Source organism: Lonchura striata, chromosome 22, assembly GCF_050655825.1.
Source record: "Lonchura striata isolate lonStrDom1 chromosome 22, ASM5065582v1, whole genome shotgun sequence".
NCBI classification, from domain to species: Eukaryota; Metazoa; Chordata; class Aves; order Passeriformes; family Estrildidae; genus Lonchura; species Lonchura striata.
In genome coordinates, this window is record NC_140724.1 from 1,483,457 (window position 1) to 1,509,192 (window position 25,736).

The 25,736-nt window shown below is 54.2% G+C and overlaps 1 protein-coding gene across 12 annotated transcripts in view; it reads left to right on the forward strand.

Moving 5' to 3' along the window:
* The window catches only part of ANK1 (ankyrin 1), a 58,682-nt gene that overhangs the window by 27,075 nt on the left and 5,871 nt on the right, over window positions 1-25,736 (forward strand). For 6 of the 12 annotated variants that reach the window (XM_021535901.4, XM_077789268.2, XM_077789269.2 and 3 more), the window contains 38 exons: window positions 6,383-6,481; window positions 7,497-7,595; window positions 8,305-8,403; window positions 8,506-8,691; window positions 8,828-8,926; window positions 9,777-9,875; window positions 10,189-10,287; window positions 10,731-10,928; window positions 11,005-11,103; window positions 11,459-11,557; window positions 11,792-11,890; window positions 12,080-12,277; window positions 12,449-12,547; window positions 12,629-12,727; window positions 13,830-14,027; window positions 14,239-14,337; window positions 14,734-14,832; window positions 15,002-15,100; window positions 15,257-15,349; window positions 15,519-15,591; window positions 16,008-16,031; window positions 16,901-17,003; window positions 17,275-17,422; window positions 17,622-17,719; window positions 17,808-18,032; window positions 18,409-18,563; window positions 18,738-18,949; window positions 19,089-19,293; window positions 19,461-19,557; window positions 19,921-20,149; window positions 20,325-20,450; window positions 20,532-20,651; window positions 20,865-20,949; window positions 21,207-21,281; window positions 21,749-21,880; window positions 22,091-22,237; window positions 23,975-24,527; window positions 25,232-25,490. In XM_021535901.4, coding sequence (XP_021391576.1) covers window positions 6,383-6,481; window positions 7,497-7,595; window positions 8,305-8,403; window positions 8,506-8,691; window positions 8,828-8,926; window positions 9,777-9,875; window positions 10,189-10,287; window positions 10,731-10,928; window positions 11,005-11,103; window positions 11,459-11,557; window positions 11,792-11,890; window positions 12,080-12,277; window positions 12,449-12,547; window positions 12,629-12,727; window positions 13,830-14,027; window positions 14,239-14,337; window positions 14,734-14,832; window positions 15,002-15,100; window positions 15,257-15,349; window positions 15,519-15,591; window positions 16,008-16,031; window positions 16,901-17,003; window positions 17,275-17,422; window positions 17,622-17,719; window positions 17,808-18,032; window positions 18,409-18,563; window positions 18,738-18,949; window positions 19,089-19,293; window positions 19,461-19,557; window positions 19,921-20,149; window positions 20,325-20,450; window positions 20,532-20,651; window positions 20,865-20,949; window positions 21,207-21,281; window positions 21,749-21,880; window positions 22,091-22,237; window positions 23,975-24,527; window positions 25,232-25,490 — 5,325 coding nt within the window. The remainder of the gene's footprint in view (window positions 1-6,382; window positions 6,482-7,496; window positions 7,596-8,304; window positions 8,404-8,505; window positions 8,692-8,827; window positions 8,927-9,776; window positions 9,876-10,188; window positions 10,288-10,730; window positions 10,929-11,004; window positions 11,104-11,458; window positions 11,558-11,791; window positions 11,891-12,079; window positions 12,278-12,448; window positions 12,548-12,628; window positions 12,728-13,829; window positions 14,028-14,238; window positions 14,338-14,733; window positions 14,833-15,001; window positions 15,101-15,256; window positions 15,350-15,518; window positions 15,592-16,007; window positions 16,032-16,900; window positions 17,004-17,274; window positions 17,423-17,621; window positions 17,720-17,807; window positions 18,033-18,408; window positions 18,564-18,737; window positions 18,950-19,088; window positions 19,294-19,460; window positions 19,558-19,920; window positions 20,150-20,324; window positions 20,451-20,531; window positions 20,652-20,864; window positions 20,950-21,206; window positions 21,282-21,748; window positions 21,881-22,090; window positions 22,238-23,974; window positions 24,528-25,231; window positions 25,491-25,736) is intronic. The other 6 variants (XM_077789267.2, XM_085559110.1, XR_014949834.1 and 3 more) reach the window with 5 other exon arrangements.

Sequence of the window (25,736 nt, forward strand, 5' to 3'; positions counted from 1 at the left end):
AGAATTACAACAAGGTGACTCATCCACCAGCTAAAGATGATGGCTTTGAACTTCTTCACAAAAGAGATGGTCTGTCATCAGCTATCTCCACTGATTAGTTTCAAGTCCTGTTTCCAAACAGATTTCTGGTGCTGGGGAAGGCATTTAACATTTTGATGGAAAGACAATGGCTACAGCAGTATGAGGTTCTTCTCTCAGTGATGTCTTTGCACTGGTTCCTGCCATCTCCCTGAGGTTAGATGGCACTTTGGGGTTTCCTTCTGAGGAATATCAGACCTGTGGGAAAGGTCCAACCTCACATGTCCTGTAAGGAATAAAGAGGGATATATGTGGTCAGACCTATCCCACAAGTCCTGTATTCTTACTCAAGTTCAGAGACCTTGACATGCCATCTGATCTTCATCCCGCCGATTTCACCTCCTTCATTGCTGCATCAGTGTCTTCATCATGCACCTTTTGTGTTTCAAATTCTGACATGGTCCCATCTCATCCACAAGGAGCTGAAGGACTGAGGATGAGTGTACATTGCTGCCAGGACTTCCACCAACAGGGAACGGCATCGTGATGGCACATGGGTGCTCAGGAGATGGTCTTTGTTGAGGTGGCCAGTCCTGATGGGCAGTCCAGAGCAGGTCCCTGCTTTGGGATAGGCTAAGTGTGAAGTCTCTGTGTTATTCTGTAGGGCTGCATTTGTCACATTGATAGCTACTGACTGGGATTTCTGGGAATTATTTGCAACATTTAGTGAGGAGAATACAGCACCTTTCAAATGATGTGGTGTTGCAGCGTGCTGTGCGGGATGTGCTGGGCGGCTGCGGCAGGGGCGCGACCGTCCGCCTGCGAGCTCTGCAATTCCCAGTTATCCGCAGGTCCGGCGCAGGGACAGACAGCGATGACACGGGTCTTGGGGTGGGACAAGATGGTTTTATTCCTGGGCTCCCCGACAAGACTGGGGCAGGGTGAACAGAAGTTTTTATACAGCAGCTCAGGAGGAGGGGTGTAGGAAAGTGAACCAGTGAGGATATGGAAAGGGAGGAATATAAGGTGGGGCAAATAGTTTATGAGCCTATCAGGGAATATGGGGCAGGGGAATAATACAAAGTAATGAATGGGGTGACAAGGGCATCAAGACAGACACAGAACTCTCTGGAGAAAGGGGTCGAGATAGGGAGAATTGATAGCTTGGAAGGGAGGAGTTAGGGAAAGGCTTGGGAAAATTGGCAACTGGGAAAGGGAGTGGATTAGGGGGGAGAACAGGGGGCAAACATGAAATCAAAGCAAAACACACCACAACATCTCCCTGTTTCTTTTTACAAAGGAAAGGAGAGTTCTGGGGTTCAAAACAAATTACTGAATCTATTATATAACATATCATATACATAATCTATCATATAACAAATTTTAGCATATGATAAATTATTACAGCAACAGAAAAGAATTCAAAAATTATTAGGAAAAAATTAACTACTCATGACCATAAAGCATGGGGTAAGGATCTTCTTCACATAAGAAACTTAATATAAAATGTACAAAGTTATTATATACGGAATCAGGGTCAGGAGTAGGAATTGCAGCAGAATTATCTTGAAGTAAGACTGGGCTTGAAGCATGAATCACCGAAGAATCTGGAGGATCTGGCTTTCTGGGGTTTCAAAGCGATTTTGGAGGTCACTCCTCCTGTAGGATGTGATCAGCAAATGGAGATGTGGTCTTGCTCATTTTATTTTATGTAACAGTGGTTATTAACTGGACAGAGTGACTCCTCTCTCTATAATATATAACTTAACAAGCAAATTATTTTTAAAGTATCAAGAATATACAGAACAATTTTTTAGTCAATAAATTTAGTTGGAAACATGGGAAAATGGTTAAAAAAAATCAACAAAGATCATGAAGTTTAAATAAGGTCTAAACGTAAATTAATGAGCTCTTTTTCCAAAGCATACTGTGAAAACTTTAAAATAATATGGAAATTAAAAAGAACACTTGGGAGGGTATAATTAAGGAGATGGATGGGGAACTTGGGCAGTCACTCTTGAATAATTTTATTCTTATATTCATTCAATTGTTTATTTTTATTTGGATGATAGTAGTTTTTTTTACTTTGGACAGTTATTTCCTATGTGACCTTTCTTTTTACAGGTGAAACAAATTTTTGACTTGGATGGGCAAACACTTGCCTCATGTCTCTTTTTTCTATACTTTTAAATTGTTCTTTTTGGTTCCTTTTTTCATTTATCTCAACTGTGGAAGCTTGTAGGTTAATTATCTGGAACAGTTTCTGCAAAGGCTTCAAAGGGTCAAGGGCTTTGGGGAGATTCTTCCAAAAATTAAATGCCAATTGAATTAGTAATTGATTCAGTTCATAAGAAGAAATATGATTACTTTGGTGACTGCCACAAGTGTTATGGGGTATTGGTAAGGGGACGGACCTGGGCGCCGCCATCCTAGGGAGAGACAAAATGGAGGATTCCAGGTGCGGGTTTCCAGCTCCACCTTCCTCCGAAGGAGGTCCCTCCATAAAAGAGGGTGATCTCCCAAGAAGGAGGGTCCCCTGACGGGAGGCCCCATAGGCGATCCTCCCCCCAGAGGAGGAGCCGGAATAAGGAATGGGGATGGTCCAACCCCACCTTCCAACAAAGGGCACTGGCCCCCACAGGCAATTCCTGCAGGGGCCTCTGCGGAAGGGGTGGGGCTGGTGGGAAGCTTGGGGCCGGAGAAGAAAGGTCAAGGCAGGAAAGTGGGTTCCAAGTGGTGTGGCCAGCGCCACATTGGAAAGGAGTGCCGGGTGCACTGCAGTTCCCTCGAGAGCTCTGAACAGTGTCCGGCGGGGCGCTTGGGGTGCTGTGGACAACACCATCCCCAAGGGAGGACAGGGTAGGGCTTTGGGAAGTCCGAGGGACAGAGGGTACAGGGAGCTTCACAGAAGCCACAGGGGAACTTACAGGGGAGGAGCCTGACGCAGTTACATTTCGACAAGGTGCATGGATGTCAGGGGTTTCTTGTATAATATTAGATTCTCCCCTATTCTTATAAACGTGCCATCATTTGATGAAAAATTTCTGCCCTATTCTTGTCTTTCCTACCCTCTCAGCCCTCATGAGATGCCTCAGCCTTAGGGGGACAGCCCAGCTTTGGGTAAGAGAGAGAATAGAAAAGCACCTTCCTGATAAGTGGAGGGTACCCTCAGGGGATGCCCCAACCTTTTGGGGAAGAGTGAGGATCCAAGGGAGTGATAGTGAAGATCCCCTCAGATCAGGAGGGTGCCCTGTGGTCTCTGCAAGCTTGGCCACCAGCTTGTGGAGACTAAACCCACCCGCTGGGAAAATACCCTGCTTTGGCTCACTTATCCCCAGAGCACAGGTGGAGGCATTTCTGGCCATTCGCCTTGGGGATCCAAGGGAGTGACAGTGGTGATCCCCTCGGATCAGCTTATCAGGAGGCACCCGCCAGCCCCGGAGTGGTTCTCCATAGGCAGTTCAGGAGCCAACTTCTTTGGTGGAATCACGATAAAATGGGGACTTTTATCTTCCTTGGCTGGTCACTTCCAGGGACCTGGGTGTTCCCTGCAGGGATTCTGATGTTATCTGGCCTCCTGTTGAGGACCCTTAGCTCAGCCTAAGGTGAGCCATTCAACAAGCCTCTCTCCTCCTCCTGGGATAAGTCCACCCCCTCAGGGCACCTGGTAGCCTGGGGTAGAGAGCACTGGCGAGGATGAGAGAGTCCTGGAGTCTCAGATCTTCCGCTCGGCTCCTCTTGGAGTCCAAGACAGAGCTCGCTGATGTTCTTCATCGTAGATGTTCTTTCGCCTTCTTCTGCAGTGAGGCGGGCGCCCCCACAGATTGTCCCATTTATTTTAAAAGATGAAGGAGGGAACCATCTCTGCTACCATTGGTTGCAGCACGCTGTGCGGGGCGGCTGCAGCAGGAGCGCGACCGTCCCCCTGTGAGCTCTGCAATCCCAGTTATCGGCAGGGACAGACAGTGATGATACAGGTCTTGAGGCGGAACAATACGGATTTATTCCTGGGCTCCCAAAGCTGGGGGATAGGTGAACAGAAGTTTTTATACAGCAGCTCAGGAGGAGGGGTATAGGAAAGTGAATTAATGAGGATATGGATAAAGGTGGGGCAAATAGCTTATAAGCCTATCAGGGAAAACGGGGAGAGGGGGAAATAACACAAAGTAACAAATGGGGTGACAAGGGCAACAAGACAGACACAGAACTCTCTGGAGAAAGGGGTAGGGATAGGGAGGATTGACAACTTGGAAGGGAGGAGGTTAGGGTAAGGCTTCAAAAAATTGGCAACTGGGAAAGGGAGGGGATTAGGGAGGAGAACAGGGGGCAAACATGAATTCAAAGCAAAACACACCGCACCAGTGTGGCAGTTTCAGGTGGGATGAGCTGTCAAGCCAAAGAAAACGCGCAAAACAGCCTGTATTGTTCCCAGAGCAGAAATACCAATGACCCATCAATGGAAACAATCTTCTGTGTTTGTTGCACAGCTATTTGTTACAGGTTAATGATTTGTCACATGTTTATAGCATTCAAATGGTTATTTATGAATCCTTTGTGCAAAAGGGCTTATGGTCTGAGGGGAGCAGCTGAGCATCTGTGATCTTGCTCTCCATTTGTTGGTTACATGAGTGTAGCTGAGAAAAAGCTTACACGTCTGTGTAAGGGTGTCAGTGATTATCTGTATGGGGTTGTGTAAGTGTGTCTCCGTCAAAGAAACAGGGCTTGGCCAGAGAAGATGGACTCAAGAGTATCCAGACATGGCTAGGGAGCACTTCCTTTCAGTGGCACTGTTCTGTGGGTATTACAGCACTCCCACTTCATTTCCCCTTGGAAGCAGACCTTTTGTGCTTGAGGCTTGTTAGAACTCTTGAGTTGGTGAGGAAACCTGTAGGTTTTTAGATTTTTGCTCTTTATGCTGTAATCAGAGTTGAGCAAAATAATCTGTGAGTCTTCAGTTATGATCCTGGGCAACTAGTGTTTTGAGTGAGAAAGAGTGCAGTCTGACAACACTCTTGAAGCAGTTCTGAGTTTAACTGGAGTGTTGAGGGCTGGAACTGGGCCTCCCTGGAAATTTTCTGCTCCCCTACCAATATTTAGGTGGGGATGAAGCATTTCTGTGAAGTGACCTTCCAGTCAGGAGTTGAAACACCTGATTGGAAGGTGGAGTCCGTGGGCAGAAGCAGGTGTCCCCTCTGCCATGCAACAACACTTTGTAGGGGTGAGTAAACCTAGCATATCCACCTGGGAGAAGTGAGGGACAAGGAGGAAAAGTGGCATCTGAAAATGCCTGCAGGTATTTAACTTCTTTTCCAGCAAATATCCCAGCCCTTTTGTTCACATCTGGGAAGTGGATGTCAAAAATAACAGAGCAGAAGCTGTCTTAGTAGCCTTGAGGATGCTGTCTGACCTGGCACCATTCCTTCTGACAACCTGGGGATGCTGAAGGGGAATTGGCCAGTGCTCTGCTCTTCAGGTTCCACGTGTAGGAAGAAGGAAAGCTAAACTGGGGCACACACAGAGATGTTCCTGAGAAGTCACTTTAGCTCTTTTGGAACTTCCTGGAACTGATAGAACTTAACAGTGACATAGCCAACACCTTCTCTGCACTCTGCTGCAGCTGAACTCTGGGGGAACAAAGCCCACCATGGGCTGCAGGACAAGGTACTGCTGGGCTGTCTGAAAGCCAGGGAGAAGCCAGCTTCTGGCCTGGAGGCTCACAAACTACTGTGAATTAAATTTGGCTGCTGCTTGATAAAATCATTGTCCAAAGCAGGGCTTCTCACTGCACATCTGTCTGTGTAAGTGTTAAAGTTTAAGGTTTGCATGTGCACTTACACAGCATTTTTGGTGGATCCTTGCTCTGGATTGTGCACAAAGCTCAGCTCTGTGCTTTAGGTGTGAAAAGCCTGACTGTGAGGAGGGACACCCTGTGGAAAATAATTTGAGCAAAGACAGGAGTTGACACAAGGGATGTGCCATGAGCAGAGAGGACTGAAGCAGTTCCTGTGCCTCAAGCACATAAACACTGAGCTGTGGTACCACTCATCCATAGGAAATTGCCTATGTGGGCTGCATGTTTTGCTCATGGAGAAACCTCCAGCATTAGTCAGCAACTCAGCATTCAGTTGTGTGAAATTTTCCTGGCAGCATCGAGCTGTTTGTGGCACCATGGCTGGTGTGCTGGATGTCAGTGCAGAGCTCAAGGACAGGGCAATCCCTCCTGCCTCCACCAGCCTGGACTTTATCCAGCATGGGCCAAGTGCCCATGGTCATGTCTGCACAGGAGTTCAAAGTAGGGTGCTCCCCAGAGAGCTCCATCCCCAGGTGATGACTAATTCCCCTTTCCCACCTTTGCTTCCTCCAGAATGGGCTGAACGCCTTGCACCTGGCCTCCAAGGAGGGCCATGTGAAAATGGTGGTGGAGCTGCTGCACAAGGAGATCGTTTTGGAGACAACAACCAAGGTAAGGACAAGGAAGTCTGGCCACACTGGTCACAGCTCTGCACGCTGCCTTTGCTGCCAGACAAATCAGCAGTAGCTGAGCAGTGATCATGCTGTTTGCTGTCAGCCCCCAGAGAGACTGTGCCAATGGCAGAGCTGCTGGGCTGGGCCCTAGGACCAGGCTCTGGTTTTAGCACAGGCTTGGCATCTCTTGGTGGGTGGGATGTGCCTCTCTCCTGTAGGGGCCATTGTGGACTTCAGAGGGGAGTAACATAAACTACAGCATGTGCTAGTCCTGTCTTTCTAGCATCTCCTTGCAGCATGGGCTGCTGCCCCAGGGCAGCCCCTACATGTTCCAGCACTGAGATGGCCTCGATACCATTGTCACAAGCCTAGAAAGCTCTGGTGCTCTGTAAATAGCATATTGTTCTCTCATGCATCACCACAGCAGGTGTGGTTTTCCCTTGATGACAAGCAAGACAACAGCACAAGCACACAGGGCTGACAAATGAGCAGCCTCCAACACAAGCTGAAGGGCTGTGAGAACACCTCCCTGGTGCTCTCGCAGGGTTCTGGACACAGAGCATATTCTGGCATTCTGCCACACCACCCAAAGACACAAGTTGGAAGAGCCTGTGTGTGCATTTTCCAGCCTGCTCATCATCCTTTATATCTGCTGGGATGCCTTGGCTACCAGGGTGCATGCTGTAGTTTTGCCTGAAGACTGCCAGCTCAGCTCCCCCATCCTCCCCCCTCTCTTCATCTCTCAGTGCTGAAGATGCACAGCACCTGACAGTGCATACAGCTTCTGCTGCCAGTAACTTCATGGGAGAGATGAAATCACTCTCTTCCCTGGCCAGGAAATGGGAAGGGTTGGCTTACAGCAGGGATGGAACATGGAGTGAGAGCTGCGGGGCCTTCTAAAGGTTTTCCTGGCCAACAGCTCTGGTTGCATGCCTGTTAGCATATCAGGCCCATGTTTCCCTGGCATCCTGGGTTGCTTCAGCCACTGAGGACTGTTCTGTGGTGTCTTTCAGAAGGGAAACACAGCCCTGCACATTGCTGCCTTGGCTGGACAGCAGGACGTGGTCCGGGAGCTGGTGAACTATGGGGCCAACGTCAATGCACAGTCCCAGGTAGGGTGACCTGGTCTGAAACAGGAAGGCACCAAATCCTGTGTGATGGTGGTGTCCTCATGGTGGGAACTATGCCCAGCACGGTATTTCAGCGGCCCTTTGCAATTTCCCTCTAGTCTTGTTCAGGAGCAAGGACTGCTCTGCCAGACTCCTGAAAAGAGACAAGTGTGCAAATGGTGTGGAGGGAGCCTTAAGGCACATGGGGACACCATTGTGATCTTTGTTGAGGGAGTCCCTCTCAACACATACAAGCATGCTGAACTTATCCTGGGAGGATTCATGGCTGATGCCTCCCTGGCAAAGCTTTGAGATCTCCAGCAATCCCTGCAGTTAAACATACTGTGCTTCCTTCGTTCTCTCTTCCTTGGGCCTGGTAGGGCTGAAAGCTCTTCAGATTTTGCCTGATGGGAGAATTGCCCCTGAAGCTAGGGACAATATTGGCAGTGAGCAGAAGGCAGTGTCTATTGTAAGTTGACTCTTAAAAAGCACTGTTTTTTTTTCTGGATATGTGGAGCCTTGGGCTCCATCTCTCTGTGATTGTTCCACTGTTGCCAGGGTTGGTTTTTTTTTCTTTTTCACACCCACAATGGATGCTTCTGCCCCTGTTCACGGACCTGGGAGTATGGATGTTGATGGGAGTATAGGTCTTCAAAGAACTCAAGATACACAAGGTAGAGTTGTGTTGATGTTCATGGCCTTGTGTTTGCAGAAAGGCTTCACACCTCTCTACATGGCAGCACAGGAGAACCACCTGGAAGTTGTGAAGTTCTTGCTGGAAAATGGAGCCAACCAGAATGTAGCCACAGAGGTAAGATCCTTGGGGAGGAGCCTATGGCCCTGCTTGTGTAAGCTACTGAGGGATGTGCCAGGTCCTACCATGGCTCCTTGATTCTCTCCCTCTCCTTGGCAGGATGGCTTCACTCCACTAGCTGTGGCTCTCCAGCAAGGACATGAGAATGTGGTTGCTCACCTTATCAACTATGGGACAAAGGGTAAGGTCCGTCTGCCTGCCCTGCACATTGCAGCCCGCAATGACGACACTCGCACAGCTGCTGTGCTGCTGCAGAATGACCCCAATGCTGATGTCCTCTCCAAGGTGTGTGGTTTTCCTATGCTGTCTCTGGGAGCTTCCCCACATCCCCAGGGAAAACAGCAGCTTGGTATGCTGTATTTATCTGTAGTCTCATCAGGGAGCATGTGTCTGGCTGGCTGATCCCTACTTCTTTCCCTAGACTGGATTCACCCCTTTGCACATTGCAGCCCACTATGAAAATCTCAGTGTGGCCCAATTACTGCTGAACCGTGGAGCCAGTGTCAACTTCACACCCCAGGTGAGTGCAGAGTGGGGAGTTACTGGGGCCTGTGCTGCTCCAGCACCAGAGGAGGTGCCTCCTATCCATGTAGGGTGCAGCAGCAGCTGCCAGGGTATGCTGGTGAGGTGGAACTATGCAGAAAGGAGCACAGATGCATGGGGAATTGTTGTATTGCTCTAGGGAATGGTTTTTCCCTCCCCAGAGACCCCTATAGCTGTGATCATGTTAGTTTGACCCTTCCTTCCTTTCCTGACACAACTGGCTGGGAGCCAAGTAGCCCCTCCAGTACTGAACCTAGATAAGGCTCTTTCCCTTCCTGGTTTACTCTCTTTCCCTCTTCCTGCTATGGAATAAACATCTTGGACCTCATCAGGGGTTGGAGTCTCTTTTGGAATCTTTGCCATGCTCCTGGAACACTTCCCCCCAAGGTCTCCCAGATCTGGGCTAGCCTGGTAGCCAGGGGTAGGTGTTACAGGGAGTTGCAATTAATAATGACATGGGCCTTTTCTGTTGTGTCTCCCTGCTGTTAGAAGCAGCCATGCATCCCTGAAAGCTTTTGGGGACCTTGTCTCCAGGCTGAGAGAAAGCTGGTGCTGTTGCTGCAGGGCAGAGCTCATAGAACCTGCAGTTAGGATGCCTGTTCCAGACCCAAACGTGAAGCCCAATCCATGAGCTGGTGCTTTCCTACAAGCTCTGTGTAGCTTCTGTCTGCAGCCTGTAGCAGCAATGCCCTGTTAGACAAGCTTCTCCCCAGTGTTGTTCCTGGGCAGAGATGTAGCTCTCCCTGCCCTCTCTCCTTTGTTTGTCTCTTGCCTTTTTGAAAGAGAAGGGGCTGCTCCTTCTGACAGGCTGTCATTCCTCCTGGCAGAATGGGATCACTCCCCTGCACATAGCTTCCCGCCGGGGCAACATCATCATGGTGCGACTGCTGCTGGACCGTGGGGCCCAGATAGAGACAAGGACCAAGGTGAGAGCACTTCTGAACACAGCCCATCTTGACACAGGCCACCTCCCTCCCTGACCTCCTTGTGCCCAGTGCCTACCCTGCAAAACATCTTGCTGGGAATGTGAGAGAAGGTCTCTGGTGCACTAAGGGGATGGACCAGGTTTTTTGCTGATGCATGTAGAGGTGAGAGAAGGCTGCATGGCTACAAAGCTGTGCCCTGGGAGCTGAGGCCAGGCTCAGTTTTGCCTTATTTTGCAGACAAGTCCAGAGTACCATTAGTCCTCTACCTGCCCTTCATGCCATACTGAGCCCTTGAACCCTCCTTTCTTCCCAGGATGAGCTGACCCCTCTCCACTGTGCAGCACGCAATGGACATGTGAGAATTGCAGAGATCCTCCTGGACCATGGGGCTCCCATTCAAGCCAAAACCAAGGTACCCAGGCAACTTGGTGGGGCTGTGATTGATGCCAGGTCCCCGGGCAGCACAGTGGGGTACCAAGCTATGCAGGTGCTGGATGGCACCCATGACTGGTTTGGGGCTTTTTTTGGCCTGACCTGGGGTAAGAAGCTTCCTGCCCTGCTTGGCCCTAGCTGGAGTCTTTTGCCTGAGGGCTCCATCTTTCAAAGGGACCCTGAGAAGGGGATGGCCTGGGTACAGTCTGCCCCGTGGAAGCAGCTCTTCAGGCCCTTCCCTCCACTCGACATTGCTCCTCTGTAAGTCTCAGGGGGGGATTTTGATGCTTCTCTCTGGTAGCACCCTGGGGAACAAGCTGTCTCATCTGCCTTAGAGTAGTGTCTGGGGATGCAAGGCAGGGCTGGGTGGGATGCCTGGACCCCCTCCTGGCCCAGCCCTGAGACTCTGCTCCACGGTTGCAGAACGGCTTGTCGCCGATCCACATGGCAGCCCAGGGTGACCACCTGGACTGCGTACGCCTGCTGCTGCAGTACAGTGCAGAGATCGACGACATCACCCTGGACCACCTAACGCCACTGCATGTGGCTGCACACTGTGGACACCACCGTGTGGCCAAGCTGCTGGTGGAGAAGGGGGCCAAGCCCAACTCCCGAGCCCTGGTGAGGAAGGGTGGGTGGGCTGGACCAGGGGAGAGGGAGTATTCCTGCAAATGACTGTCCATCTGTCTGTCTGCAGAATGGCTTCACACCCCTCCATATTGCCTGCAAGAAAAACCACATCCGTGTGATGGAGCTGCTGCTGAAGACAGGTGCCTCCATTGATGCTGTCACAGAGGTAGGTGGGCTGAGCCCACCCTCAGCTCTCTTGCTTCTATATCTGCACTGTGGTCAACATGGCAGGATGTGATGTCCCTGTTGCTTCTGCCATACCCCTGGGACCTTTGTTGGTGCTCTTTGCAGCTTAGAACCTATTTAGTCTGGCAGTGTCTTTCTGAAGGGCAAAGAGATGCAGGGGAGACATCAGCTCCCTGTGTTTCCTCTGCATTCACCTGCCAGGCTCCTGGAGCAGACTGGGGACTCAGATTTTGCCTGTGCTGAGACCTGCCCTGGGGAGAAGGAGGAGGGGACAGTAAGAGATATTGCCAAGGCCATAAGTCCTATCTGGGTTTCTGGCCCCTTTCTCTTCACAGTCTGGCCTGACCCCTCTGCATGTGGCTGCCTTCATGGGACACCTACCCATCGTCAAGACTCTGCTGCAGCGTGGAGCCTCTCCTAATGTGTCCAACGTGGTGAGTTCCACCCTGGCTGGGGCTTTGGGAGCTCAGCTTATTTGGGCTCAGCAGGATATCCAGGTCCTGCACCTTCTGCTCGCCTGAGCAGTCCCTGGTGCCCTCTGCTTTGTGCTGGCACGAGGAACCAGTAGGGGCTGCAGACACTGCTCTCCTGTGTTCAGAGCAGAGGAATGACTGCAGGAAGGCATTTTCCCTCCTTTGCCTTACCACTTTATCCTGTTTTTGGTGCAGAAAGTAGAGACTCCTCTACACATGGCAGCCAGAGCTGGGCACACAGATGTGGCAAAGTACCTGCTGCAGAACAAAGCCAAAGCCAATGCTAAGGCCAAGGTACGTACAGAGGACCTGTGTGGTAAGCAGCTCTGGGACCAGCTGGTGCTGGGTTTCTTTGCTGTCATGTGCCCAGAGCACTGCCTACCAGGGACTGTGCAAGAGTGGGAGCAGGGCTGGGATCCCTTTGGCATCGCAAGAAGGGACTGGTCCAGGTCTACCCAGACAGCTTCTTTGCCAATCTCACAGGACGACCAGACTCCTCTGCACTGTGCTGCACGCATCGGCCACACTGGCATGGTCAAACTCCTTTTGGAGAACAATGCCAACCCAAACCTGGCCACCACAGCAGGGCACACGCCCCTGCACATCACTGCCAGAGAGGGGCACATGGACACAGCCCTGGCCCTGCTGGAGAAGGGAGCCTCACAGACCTGCATGACCAAGGTAGGCTGCTGAGTCCACTGCTGCAGAAGGCATCGCCCAGCTGGGGCAAGGCTGGGCAGGCTGGTGGCACAGTGTCCCTGTCGCAGGAGGGGCAGCCTCCTCCTGTGTTGCAGCAGGCTCCAGCACTCTCTTCATCTCTGCCACCCTGTGGTGGGCTGCCTTTCTCCTCAGAAAGGATTTACCCCTCTCCACGTTGCAGCCAAGTATGGAAAGGTGGATGTGGCAGAGTTGCTGTTGGCACATGACGCTCACCCCAATGCAGCAGGGAAGGTGAGAGTTGATTCTGTGGGAGGAATGGTCTAGTATGGGAAGAGGCTCTGTCTCACCTGTCTGTACTCTCCCCCACTACAGAATGGTCTGACTCCACTGCATGTGGCTGTGCACCACAACAACCTGGAGATTGTCAAGCTGCTGCTCCCCAAGGGGAGCTCCCCACACAACTCAGCCTGGGTAAGTCTGGGCTGGGCTTCTCTGGGAATGTGATGTGTGTCCAATGCCTGCCAGTCTGGGGCCAGCACTGCCCCTCAAGCCTGGGACTCGGGGAATGTACAAGGGACTGATCACCACCAGGCTCTCTCCATGTCTGCTGCTCATGCCTACCTGTCCTCACACCACATGGAGCAGGCAGGGTGCCAGGCAGTGGTCCTGTTCCAGCAGATAGGCTGTGTCAGGGATGGTCCTGCTAGCAGCACGGTGGTTGCTGCGTGGGGAACGTGTTTCCATGGCAAGTCCTGCAGAGCAGCGCTGCAGTCTGGCAGTTTGGGAAACCACAGGCAAATGTTTGCATGCAGCCATGAAGCAGTGAGTCAGAAAACCCACAAGCTTGCCTTGTGAGAGTCACTCGGCTCTGCCTGAGCATGGGGAGCATCTCCCCACAGAGCACACCAGCAGGCGCCTTGCTTCCCATGTTGTTTGCAAAAGCTGCATCCTCAAAACAGCCAAGTGGCTGGTGGTGCCAGCCCTCCCCATCTGGCACTTTCCTCTCCCCTGTGCAGGCTGCCAGCAGACATGCTGGGCAGGCACCGGGAGCAGCGGGTACCGGTGCCAGCCCCCCGCTGGTCTGCGTCACCAACAGCCTGCACGTCAGCCTGGGCAGCGGGTGTCTGCCAGCTGCTCTGCTCCTGCAGTGTGGCAGCAGAGGCAGGACTCCTGCAGTCTCTGCCTGAATACTAATGCTGTGTATTGGGAGTTTAGCTCCACACCTCAGCCAGGCACATTCCAGGAGCTGTGTCTGCTCCAGCTTTTTGCAGCTCCCAGAGGCTGCATACTGCTGCAGAGATTCATGTGTAGAAAACTCCAGCACAGCCTATACCAGTTGAACCTGAAGCAGGTGGTCTTTGAAACCCCCGTGCTGACTTGGCTTGAAGAGTGAGTGGTATTTGGCGTCAGTGTCAGGGCTGGTTGATGTCAGAGAGATGGTGTGGGGGGCATCCCTGTGCTCTGGAGGCAGCTAGGAAGGGCAGGCCTGGCCTATATAGGTAGGGTGGCACCTCCTGCCCCTTCTGGTCTGCTTGGCAGGGCCAAGCACTGCAATGAGCCTCTCTCCCTGCAGAATGGGTACACCCCCCTGCACATCGCTGCCAAGCAGAACCAGATGGAAGTGGCCAGCAGCCTGCTGCAGTATGGGGCTTCTGCAAATGCTGAGTCTTTGCAGGGAGTCACTCCCCTGCACCTGGCTTCCCAGGAGGGGCATGCAGACATGGTGGCACTGCTTTTCTCCAAACAAGCCAATGGCAACCTAGGCAACAAGGTAAGTTGTCCCAGCACATCCTGCCAGGCTGGATGCAAACAAGCCAGAAGAGAACAGCAGTCTGGATGGTGGTCCAGGCCCTTGTGCCTCCCTGCCTTTGATCAGCAGGACACTGTCAGTCAGTCTGCCAGGCTGGAGAGCCAACAGAGTCTCTGCTGCTGGACCTGCAGTGATGGCAGTGCCACTGTGCTGAGACCTCCTCTCATTGCAGAGTGGCCTGACTCCTCTCCATCTTGTGGCCCAAGAGGGGCATGTGCTGGTTGCTGATGTTCTAGTGAAACATGGAGTCACAGTGGATGCAATAACCAGGGTAAAGTAGTGCATTGACAAGGCTTTGGTGAAAAACATGGGGGAACTACCTCTAGGCCTGCTCAGGGAAGGAAAAGCATTTCTTTTATTTTTCTTTGTGCTAGAGACTCCCTTCTAGCAGGCATCCTTACCATTTTGCCTGTGTCCTGGGGACTTTTCCTCCTCTTCCCTCCACCTCTCTGGAGGGGTGATTCTTGCCTGCTCCTATAGCTCACCTCTGTACCCATAGGTACAGCATGGTTTGAAGCCCTGTGCTTTGGTCTTGGGCTTTTGGGAAGCCCCCACATATGTGCCTCATCTTTTGCGCATGGGGGCTTGCCTGTGGGATGAGCATATCCAAGCCAGAAGGGCAGTAAGCAGTGGTTAGGGTAGACTGAGACCTGATCTTGTCTTTCAGATGGGCTATACCCCACTGCATGTGGCCAGCCATTATGGGAACATCAAGCTGGTGAAGTTTTTGCTGCAGCACCAAGCAGACGTCAATGCCAAAACTAAGGTACAGAGGTGTCCTCTGCTCCCAGGACCCTTCTGCCATGGACAACAGCATGCAGGTTGATGGGGAAGTGGAGCTGTCCTCATGCTCCAGGCATGTGTGAGGCCTGGGGGCATTTCTGGGACAGCAGACTTCCAGAACTGATTGCAGCATCCTCTGTCCTCCCCTGCAGCTGGGCTACACCCCCCTGCACCAAGCGGCACAGCAGGGCCACACAGATGTGGTGACACTGCTGCTGAAGCACGGCGCATCTCCCAATGAGATCAGTACAGTGAGTACAATGCTTCCCTGCACCTCTCTGCTCTGTGGCTTCCCTGCACCTCTCTGCTCTGTGGCTTCCCTGCATCTCTCCACTCTGTGGCAAGCTCAGGTAGCTGCCTGAGCTGTTCTGTGGCTGCTGCTGACCCAGTCTTTCTTCTGTGCACAGAATGGCACCACTCCCCTGGCCATCGCAAAGCGGCTTGGCTACATTTCTGTCACAGACGTGCTCAAGATTGTCACAGAGGAAACCGACATCCCGGTGAGCCCCTGGGTACTAGGACCAGGATGCTGTGGAGGAGGGCTGGGACTGGGAGCAGCCTGGGAAAGAGTTGCAGCTGGGTGCCTAGCCCAAGTGTGAGAGTCAGCTGCAGATAGCTGTGCAGCAAAATGCTGGTTTCCTCTGACTCTGCTCTGCTCTGCTCCCACAGTCAGTTGGCGACAAGCACCGCATGAGCTTCCCAGAGACTGTAGATGAGATTCTGGACGTATCAGAGGATGAAGGTGAGGGGTGGGAGTTGGGTCACACCATCCCAAAGATCTGTGACTGATCCAGAGGTCAGTGTGGCAGGCAGCAGTCAAGGGGATGGCATTGGTGTTCCTGGTGGAACAGGGACACCCCCAGGCCAGGGGAGTTGTGTGGGCCCTGTGTGGTCTTGCAGAGAGGACGAGGGAAGACCATCAGACTCCTGAGGTGGCACCTCCTGCCTTGGGTTCTTCCCTGCACTATGCAGGAGGGATATATCTGGACATCTCCGTGATCCCATGCCCCAGGGACTGTGCAGAGAGCCCTTGGGCATGCAGAGCTCCCACTGTGCCTTCCTCAGGCAAGGAGGGTACCAGCTCCCAGCCCAGCTGTAGCTGGTTTGCTCCTGCACCCTCCCACCAATACCTCACTTTTGCCTCTTCTTACTTTGCAGGCACTGTTCATGTCACAGTAATGGGTATGAAATGTGTCCCCTGCCCCAGCTCAATGGCCCATTTCACCCCATGGCCACTAACCATCTGCACGCCATATCCATCTGCTGAGCCTTGCTGCAGGCCTGGTGCTCTCCAGCGCCAACCCTGCCATCCTACCCTGGCAATCCATGTCCGTGCTGCTTGCTGTGGTGTGACTGCATGAATGGGCATCCTTCCACTCAGGAGGAGCCTGACTCCCTTGTCAGACCCAGGCACTGTCCATGGCAGGTGGAGGAACCTGGTACTGTGACAATCTCTGGTGTCCCCCCACAGCTGCCCCATGCCATCCTGACCAGAGCAGGAAATAACCTGAGACCTCAAGGGTCTCTGTGCTGCTGTGGTCCCCTCCCCATCTCTGGGGCACTCTGTCTGCTGCAGGAAGTGCTGGACACCCTCCCACAGGGTACTGGCCAGAGCCAAACTCTGATGAGCTAGTTAGCAGGTATTAATGGGGCCAGTGGTCAACATTAGCAGAGCTCTGTGCCTCTGTGGGGTGTAGTGTTAGGGCAGCCTCCTGCACCCCCAGCTGTGCCTATGTCCCTGTTCCAGGCATCAAAGTGTAAGGCATCCCCTGCAGTCTCTGCACTGTTTGGTGCTGTGAGAAAGAGGTTAGTGAGTAGCCAAGATTTCCCAGTGGCTCCCACAGCTTCTGCCCTGCCAGCAGACCCATTCTGGCAGACAGCAAAGCCCTCCCTGTGTCTGGCTGAGACCCAGGGGGCAAGTGTGTGTGTGTCCAGCAGTGGGAGCAGGGTTGGGCCCTGGCTCCAGCCCTGAGGAGGAGTGGGCCAAGGGCTGGATATCTGTGTTCCTTTGTCCATCCGTCTCTGCTTGCTGAGCCAACTCTTGCTTTCAGAGGAAGAGCTGATTGCACCAAAGCCCAAGACACCTGATGTCAGAGACCAGGAAGGCAAAAGGGAGATACTGGAGTTCATGACCACAACAACAATGGAGCAAATGTAAGAGACACCGTATGGTGGGGAGGGACCAGGTACAGGGCACAGGACCAGCCTTGTGTTGGGCAAGGGGCACATAAGGCTCTGGGCGAGGAACAGATCACTGAGCCCTCACTGGCTGGCCTAGCAGGCAAAACTGGTCAGTGCTGTTCCTGCACCAGACATGAGACTGCTGCTCAGTTTGCCTTTGTCTGGTGGCCCAGGACTCTGTGGGGATGGGCAGGGGCTGAGGGACCCTCACGCTTCTGTGGCTGTCACTACCCTCTCCTGCCAGGGTGGAGTCTCCAGCTGTCCTGCAGGTCCCCTGCGTCCCACCTGAAACTGTGGTGACAAGAGCTGAGGAGACTGAGCAGGTAGGACCTGTGGAGACAGAAGTTGAGCAAGTCAGCCTGCTGCATGCACCCTTGGTGTCCCCACAGGAGGTGAGCATGAGCTACAGCCTGCCATGGCCTCCCGCAGGCATTCCCTGCTGGGGCAGCTCCTCCATCACCACAGAGCTCAAGTGTGTGATGGGTACCTGGCGGTACAGGACTGTCCAGGGAGGATTGTGCAAGGGTGGGAAGGCTCAACACCCCTAGATAGGATCCTTTGCCCACACGGTCTCGTCCCTGCCTTACACAGCCCTCCAAAGAGTTCGACGAGGACTCTCTGATCCCCAGCAGCCCTGCCACTGAGACCTCAGATAACATCAGCCCAGTGGCCAGCCCCGTGCACACAGGGTGAGTACCCAGCCTGTGCAGCACATTCATGCTCTGTTCACGAATTGGCTGCAAGGTGCCCACATGCCCATGCCTCTGTCCACTGCAGGTTCCTGGTGAGCTTCATGGTGGATGCTCGTGGTGGCTCCATGCGGGGCAGCCGGCACCACGGTCTGCGCGTGGTCATCCCGCCCCGCGCCTGTGCTGCACCGACCCGCATTACCTGCCGCTTGGTGAAGCCCCAAAAGCTACCTGCACCCCCACCACTGGCTGAGGAGGAGGGTCTGGGCAGTCGGATCATTGCTCTGGGGCCTGCTGGTGCCCAATTCCTCAGGTGAGCACAGCTGGGAAAAGAGCAGATTGGGCTGCCCACACCAGGGTCATCCCTCAGGACTGAGAACAGATCTGGATTCATCCGGAGGGCTTTACCATACAGGGCAAGACTTCTGCCTATATCTGCTTCTTGAGGTTGCCAGAGGAGAGATCCCACCTCTGGTTGGGTGCAGCATGTCTCTGGCATGGGTCATTCAAGAGTAACAGAACAGTGTCAGAAAAGCCCTGGGCAGCCCTGTCCCAGCAGCTGCAGAGCCCTCTCTTGCAGAGAGAGGGTGGTCAGCAGTCCATCTTCCCCAGGGCCCAGGGCCATCTTGCTGCCTGCATGTCCTTGTGGCAGCTTATGGGTGCCAGTGGCCTTCCTCTGCTATCTGCAGCCCTGTCATTGTGGAGATTCCACACTTTGCCTCATATGGACGTGGAGACCGTGAGCTGGTAGTCCTGCGCAGCGAGAACGGCTCTGTGTGGAAGGAGCACCGCAACCGCTATGAGGAGAGCTACATGGACCAGCTGCTCAGTGGCATGGACGAGGGTGGGTGTGCCAGGAGGGCAGGGCCTCCACACCAGACAGCTCCCTGCAGGCAAGGCTGCGCTGGCCTGCGAGGTGGAATGGGGCTGAATGCTGTGGTCTGTGTGGCACGGTGGGGTGATGAGTGACAACCACAGGCTTGGTGTGTAAGCACTGATGGCTGTGCTGCCCTTGTAGAGCTGGAGAGCCAGGAGGAGCTGGATAAAAAGAGAGTCTGCCGCATCATCACCACCGACTTCCCTCTCTACTTTGTGGTCATGTCCCGGATTTGCCAGGACTGCGATATGATTGGCCCTGAGGGAGGGTGTTTGAAAAGCACACTGGTGCCCATGGTACAGGCCACCTTCCCAGATGCTGCTGTCACCAAAAGAGTGAGGCTGGCCCTGCAGGTGAGCCTCAGAGAGCCTGGCCCGAGGCCCAGACATACTTCTGCAATCAGGGGTGGGCAGCAAGCCCAGGCTGTGCCCCAGCCTGTGCCCCAGCCTGGGAAAAAACCATCCCTGATGCCCATCCTTGTGCTACCCACAGGCACAGCCTGTGCCTGATGAGTTGGTGACTAAGCTGCTGGGGAATCAAGCGACCTTCAGCCCCATTGTCACAGTGGAGCCACGACGGAGGAAGTTCCACCGCCCCATTGGCCTCCGGATCCCACTGCCACCATCCTGGAAGGACAATCCCCGAGACAGTGGTGAGGGTGACACCACCAGCCTACGTCTGCTCTGCAGTGTGATCGGTGAGGCTACAGGCATGCTCTCCATGGGGATGGGCTGGGCTGCCTCAGGGGGATGCAGCTCCAAGGAGCTCAGTAAAGGGCACAGCTGTGGAGAAACCAAATGCCTAGGGGATGCAGATCCCGGGCTTATGGAAAGACAGTATGCTTACCCATGCTTTCTGCTGCAGGAGGGACAGCCCAAGCCCAGTGGGAAGACATAACAGGCACCACAAAGCTAGTCTATGAAAATGAGTGTGCTAACTTTACCACCAATGTGTCTGCCAGGTGAGTCCTGGGCAAAAGTGTGCCCATCTGAGGATATCTGGTGCTCCTTGGGCCTTGCTACAGCCTTTGCCAGGAGAAGACCCTTACCCCTGGTGCTGTGCTGCCCTATTCCTACATGTAGGGTGGTTTCCTCTAGCTTTGAGACCCCCATGCTGCCTGAGCACACTTCAGGAAACAGTTGTGACAGCTGGGTGTACAGAAGGAAGGAGGCCATTATTTGTACTTGGCTGGGTCCCCATCCAAGATGGGGCTGCACCTGTGTCCAGAATTCTTGGGGCTTCCTTTCCAGTTGGCTGTTGAGGGGGCTGGGGGCAGCTGGCTGGTGCCACCGCCCAGCAGCACCCTGACCCAGATCTCCTGCAGGTTCTGGCTGGCTGACTGCCCACGCACAGCTGAGGCTGTGCATTTTGCCACCATGCTCTACAAGGAGCTGACAGCCGTGCCCTACATGGCCAAATTTGTGGTGTTTGCCAAGATGAACGATGCACGAGAAGGCCGGCTGCGCTGCTACTGCATGACTGATGACAAGGTGGACAAGACTTTAGAGCAGCATGAGAACTTCACTGAGGTGGCCCGCAGCAGGGACATTGAGGTTTGTCCCCAGCAGCACATGTGGAGGGCAGCAGGGAGAGGGAGAACAAAGTGATGGGAGACTGATACCAGTGGAAGGGCCTGGCCCTGGCCTGGCTAGGAGAGTACCTGCCCTGTCCAGCAGCAAGAGAAGCAGCTCTGCACAGGGTCTGAGCATATCTTCTTCTCCTGGCCAGGTGGTAGAGGGAATGCCTTTGCACGTCGAACTCTCAGGGAACCTGGTGCCTGTCAAGAAGGCTGCTCAGCCCCGCACCTTCCTCTTCCAGTCCTTCCGGGAGAATCGTCTTGTCATTCCCATCAAGGTAATGTCAGGGTACAAGACAGAGCAAACAGTTAGGGCCCTTGGCTTGGGCCAAGCCACCTAACTGGGCTCTGGCACTCAGGTCCGGGACAGCAGCCGGGAAGCCAGTGGCTCCTTGTCTTTCTTGCGCAAGGCTATGAAATATGAGGACCTCCAGCATGTACTCTGCCACCTGAACATCAGCATACCACCCTGCACCAAGGTCAGTGTAGGGTCTTTGGCAGTCTGGTAGGGAGCAGTGAGGGCCCATCCCTTCCCCAAATGCAGGGGACAGCCCATGCTGTCAGCTTTCTTCACCTGCTCCATGTGGCCATGTCATGCCACTCAGGAGGTGAAGGAGAAGCAGTCATGTCAGGGCAGAGCTGCTGCCCTCTTTGCAAGCTGTTGACCTCTTGGTTTGTCACCACTTTTACAGGGGAGTGGCAGTGATGAGCGAAGGAGGACACTAACACCATTGTCTCTGCGGGAGCGATACAGCATTCTAAGTGAGACCAGTTTTGGTATGCAGCCTGCTGGGAGCATTCCAGCCCACTCACTACCTGCACTTGGGGTGCCCAAGCCAATGGAAAGCTGGGATGATCCTGTCCTACTTGCACTCACAGCAACTTCCCTTTCCCTGAAGGTTCCCTTGGTCCTGCCTGCAGGGCAGTGCTGTGCCTGTGGGTCTGTGTGACCCCCATGGCAAGCCCCCCATTCCCCTCACCACTCTGGTGCAGGGCCCTGTGCAGCTGAACTGTGACTCCCTCTTCTCCTTCAGGCTCTCTGAGCAGCACAGACAAGGCAGACCAGAAGATGGTTGACATAGCAGAGCAACTGGGTCTCAGCTGGGCCGGTGAGTCCACACCTGACAGTTCTGAGGATGCACAAGAGTCCTCGGAAAGCTGACACTTAGGGAGGCTGGAAGTGTGCTGCCAGGTGTAGTGTCTGCTTTGCAGTGCACCTCTGCTGTGAGCATTCCAGGACACTGAAGTGAACCTTCCCGTGGCTGTGCACATATTCACACTCATGGGTACCAGGCTAGGCCTTTGTTATGGGTTGTTCATATTGCTGCTGTTTGTTGCAGCCACACATGCAGCGGCAGAGCCCACACTTTTAGCATGAGACCCTCCTGTGTTAGTCATAGCCAGCCTGAGCAGGGGAGCTTCAACCCCTGCCCCAGCTCCTGTTCCTACATGTTCTGCTGTGTTTAGTTTTTTGTAACAGAGGGTCTCTCTACTGGTCCTGGCTGAGCCATTCACAGCATCGCTAGCCTTGTGGGGTGCACCAGAAGGTGTGATACTGACATAGTGTCTTCCCCAGAGCTGGCACGTGAGCTGCAGTTTGGGGTGGATGACATCAACAGGATACGTGTGGAGAACCCCAACTCCCTTCTGGAGCAGAGCATAGCCTTACTCAACCTCTGGGCCAGCCGTGAGGGCAAGAATGTCAAGAGTGAGTAGTTGTGATGCCCTTTGACAGTACAGAGGTGGCAGGGCTAGCTATGGGCTAGCTGTGCAGAGCAGTATGTGCATCTTCAAGGATCACTGGCTGGCTGTACAGTGGTTCATGCATATCTGCCTTCCCTGCCCACCTGGAGGGTGTCTGGGGCATGGCTGTGTCTCCCCAGGTGACTAGTTTGCTGACAGCATCTTCCCCCTGCAGTTGAGAACCTGTACACGGCACTGAGGAACATCGACCGCAGCGAGATTGTCAACATGCTGGAGGGCTCTGGTCGGCAGAGCCGCAGCCTGAAGGGAAGCTGGCGCTACACAGACAGAGACTACTCCCTCTCACCATCCCAGATGAATGGTGAGCCCCAGCTTCGGGCAGGGAATGCAGGAGGACCCTGGGAGCACAGTCTGTGCAGAGATTGGGGCTGGTGTCTTGCCTGAACTAGGTTGCACCCACTGAGAACTGAGTGGCCACAAGGCATTTCTGACATATGTGGCCTCTTCACTGGGGTTTATGCTGCAGAAAGCTTGGCTCTGCCATACTGCTTTCTCAGAAACTCTCCAGGTGGGATTGATATGTGTTCCTTATCCCAGTGTGAGAGGTGTCTCAGGCTGTGCAAGCTGATCAGTGGCCAGGAAGCTCACTGAGTCCTGGCTGTACAGCTGTGGTGGTGTGCCTGGGCTGGGTCCCAGGCAGAGTGGGCCTGGATGTGGGGACACAGCCACAGTCAGCTGTGGGATATGCTGCTGGGAGCCAGCACAGGGGCAGGGCTTTTTGCTGCTACAGCCCTGCACTGTGGCTCAGGCCCTGCAGCGCTGGCTCATCGCTCTCTCCCTCTCTGTCTCTCCCTTTGTTCTGTTTTCTCAAACATGCCACCTAGTGCTGCCAGGTGCGGGCACTCCTGTGGGTCACTTCTTTTCATCTTTCTCCTCTGAGCTCATCCTGGCCTCTCCTCTCATCTTCCACTGCCTGTCTCCACTGTCTCCACCTCAGCTAAGCCCTCTGAGAGCTGCATCCTGCTCCAGTGACTGCATGTCATCAGGGACTGCCCCTCTTACAGCTGTCATGCTTTCAGGCAGCCATCCCAGGCCTTCTTCTCCTGCACAGTCCCATGCTCCTTCCCTCGCTGGCACTGCACTGCATGCTCCTGGCCAGGCACCTGGGTGCCCATGGGTGAGGTGCCCTTTCTGTGCCAAGGGTCCCAGCTGTGCCCTGTGCCTTGGCTGTGGCTGGCATTCCCGAGCTGCTAGGGGAGCTGAATGGGTTCACTGCTGATTTCCAGGGGTGAAAAAATGGCTCAAAGCTGAAAAGGGCTGAGCAAAGCCATCTGCATGGGTGGGAGTGCCTGGCTTGGTTGTAGTTTATATGGATGTGCCTGAGCTGTGCACATGGCCCTGGGCAATGAGACATAACGATGGCTTGTAGCCCTGGAGACACCAGTGGGGTTGTAAGGCTCTGGCCACCTTCTGCAGGGCCTTGGGGTTGCATGGCATGTTCTGAGGCCATCCTTCTCTGCTCGTGGTACTTCCAACCCACTCCTCTCTGCCCTAGCTGCCTTCTGCAGGGCCTTGGGGGTTGCATGGCATGTTCTGGGGCCATCCTTCTCTGCTCGTGATACTTCCAACCCGCTCCTCTGTGCTGTGGAGAGTGTTTGGCTTTGAGAGTTGGTGCCTGCCAGACTTGACTACTTGAACTCCAGGCTAACAGCCACCCAGCTGATGCTGGATGGGGGCTGTGGGCAGGGACCAGGGGGTCTGATGGAGCAGGGAAGCAAAGAGGACACTGTGTCCTGCACTGTGGATGGAGAATCATGTGAATACCAGGCCAGTCCTCATCACAGAGGGGAGGCAGCTCAGGACCTGCCCAAACCAGCCCCAGGATTTGAAGGGAGGCATGGCAGCATTTGCAGGGACCATGTGAAAGCAGCTGCTGCTGTGAGCACAGCCCTGCTCAGCCTGGCCACAGGGGGCTGTGGCATGACCATTGCTGTCCTTGGGGCTGTCATAGTCCCAGAAGCTGTTTCCCTTTTGCCCTACTGTGCTTGTGCGTGCGAGAGGTGGCTGCTGGACATGATGCCTCTGTCTGCCCATATAGGTTACGCTTCGCTGCAGGACGAGCTGCTGTCCCCTGCCTCCCTGCATTACACACTGCCATCCCCGCTGCGTGCCGACCAGTACTGGAATGAGGTGGCCATCATGGATGCTATCCCCATGGCTGCCACTGAGCAGGATGCCCTGATGGAGATGTCCGACATGCAGGTGTGGTCCTCGGGGCTCACCCCCTCGCTGGTGACTGCTGAGGACTCCTCTCTGGAGTGCAGCAAGGCTGAGGACTCGGATGCCACAAGCGAAGGCCGGTTCCCAGGGCAACTTCTAGCAGATGCTCATGGCCCAGACCATATGGGCTCTATGGACCTGGTTGAGGATGACACAGTGGACTCAGATGCCATGAATGGCCTGATTGACCTTCTAGAGCAGGAGGAGGGGCAGAGGCCAGAGGGGAAGATACCATCTGGTGATCATCAACCAGGGACTGGGGAGCAGGACCCGGAGAGTGAAGTCTCTTTTGTTTCAGTTCAGGAGAAGGTGCAAGCCAGGATCATGACATCACCTACCTTTAGCCATGATGTGGAGAAGAGTGCAGACAGGTACTGCAGCCTGGGGCACCAGGGTGACTGTGGTAGGGGAGCACAACTGCTTTGCCAGCTACTGCCCTGTGCTGGGCCAGCTGCAATAATGTTCCTGCTTTGCTTGCTTCCCTGCTGGTCTCTAGCTCTGGAGCCCAGGCATCTGCAGTACATAGAACGATGGTTGGGCCGAGCGCCGAGCGCCTTTCTGGCAATGCTCTGAAGGGCTCCTTGCAGAGCACCTGGAAGAGACCCCAGTCAGCCAGGCCCTGCATGTAGGTTGTACTTACGAGAGCTAACCCTAACCTAGGCTGCCTCCTCCCACATTCCCAATGGCACTGGACCCACGAAGTCCCTGGTAGCGCCCAGAAATCCTCCCCAGCATTAGACCACATTAGAGTTAGTTAGACCACACTAGACCATGAGAGCACAGCATGCTCTTGCCTCAGACCCTGGCCACCAAGCTGTGAGGCTGTGGGATGGGCAGGGAGCATGGCATAGAGGTGGCCTGTGCCTTTTGTGCATCTGTGTGTTTTGTGCTGCTTCTGCCAGGCGCCCAGCAGTGCCATGAGCTGGGGAGTGGAGCCAGCACCTGTGGGGTGTAGGCTGCACTGGTGTGCCTGCCGGAGCTCGGCTGGCGCTCAGGGTGCAGCACTCCGTGCAAAGCTGACTGCCTCTCTCTCTCTGTCTCTCTCTCCCTATCCCTGTCCCTCTCTGGTGCCCAGGCTGAGGGACTGGAATGCAGAAGGCTCCTTTATCTCCTGCCTACAGGACCTGACAGCGGGCTCCTGGCAGGAGGGAGTCACCCGAAGGCTGCTCCCAACGCACTCCACAGCCTCTGGGGCACAGGGCCAGGAGCAAGAGCAGGTCCTGGTGCCAGCCATGGAGCTGATGCGGATCAGCTCTGCAGAGGACAGCGACTGGCAGCCTCAGCACCCCACAGGCGGCTGGCAGGAGGAGGCCGACAGCCGCTTCTTTGGGCAGGTGAGGGTAGGAGCAGGGGAGTCAGCCCTGCAGGAAGTGGCGACCCTATGGACAGCCTTTTCTGGAGCCTGCTGCAAGGCCCATCAGGCAGACCAGGTGCTAGCTCCTCAACTCTCCTGGCATACTTCATGCCCCTTGGGGTGCCTCTCAGCCCAGAATAACCTGCTGTGCTTGATACCTGAGCTCTTGCTCTCCATTTATAACCCAGTCACCCTCCCAGACTTGTTCCTTATTGAGTATCTGCCC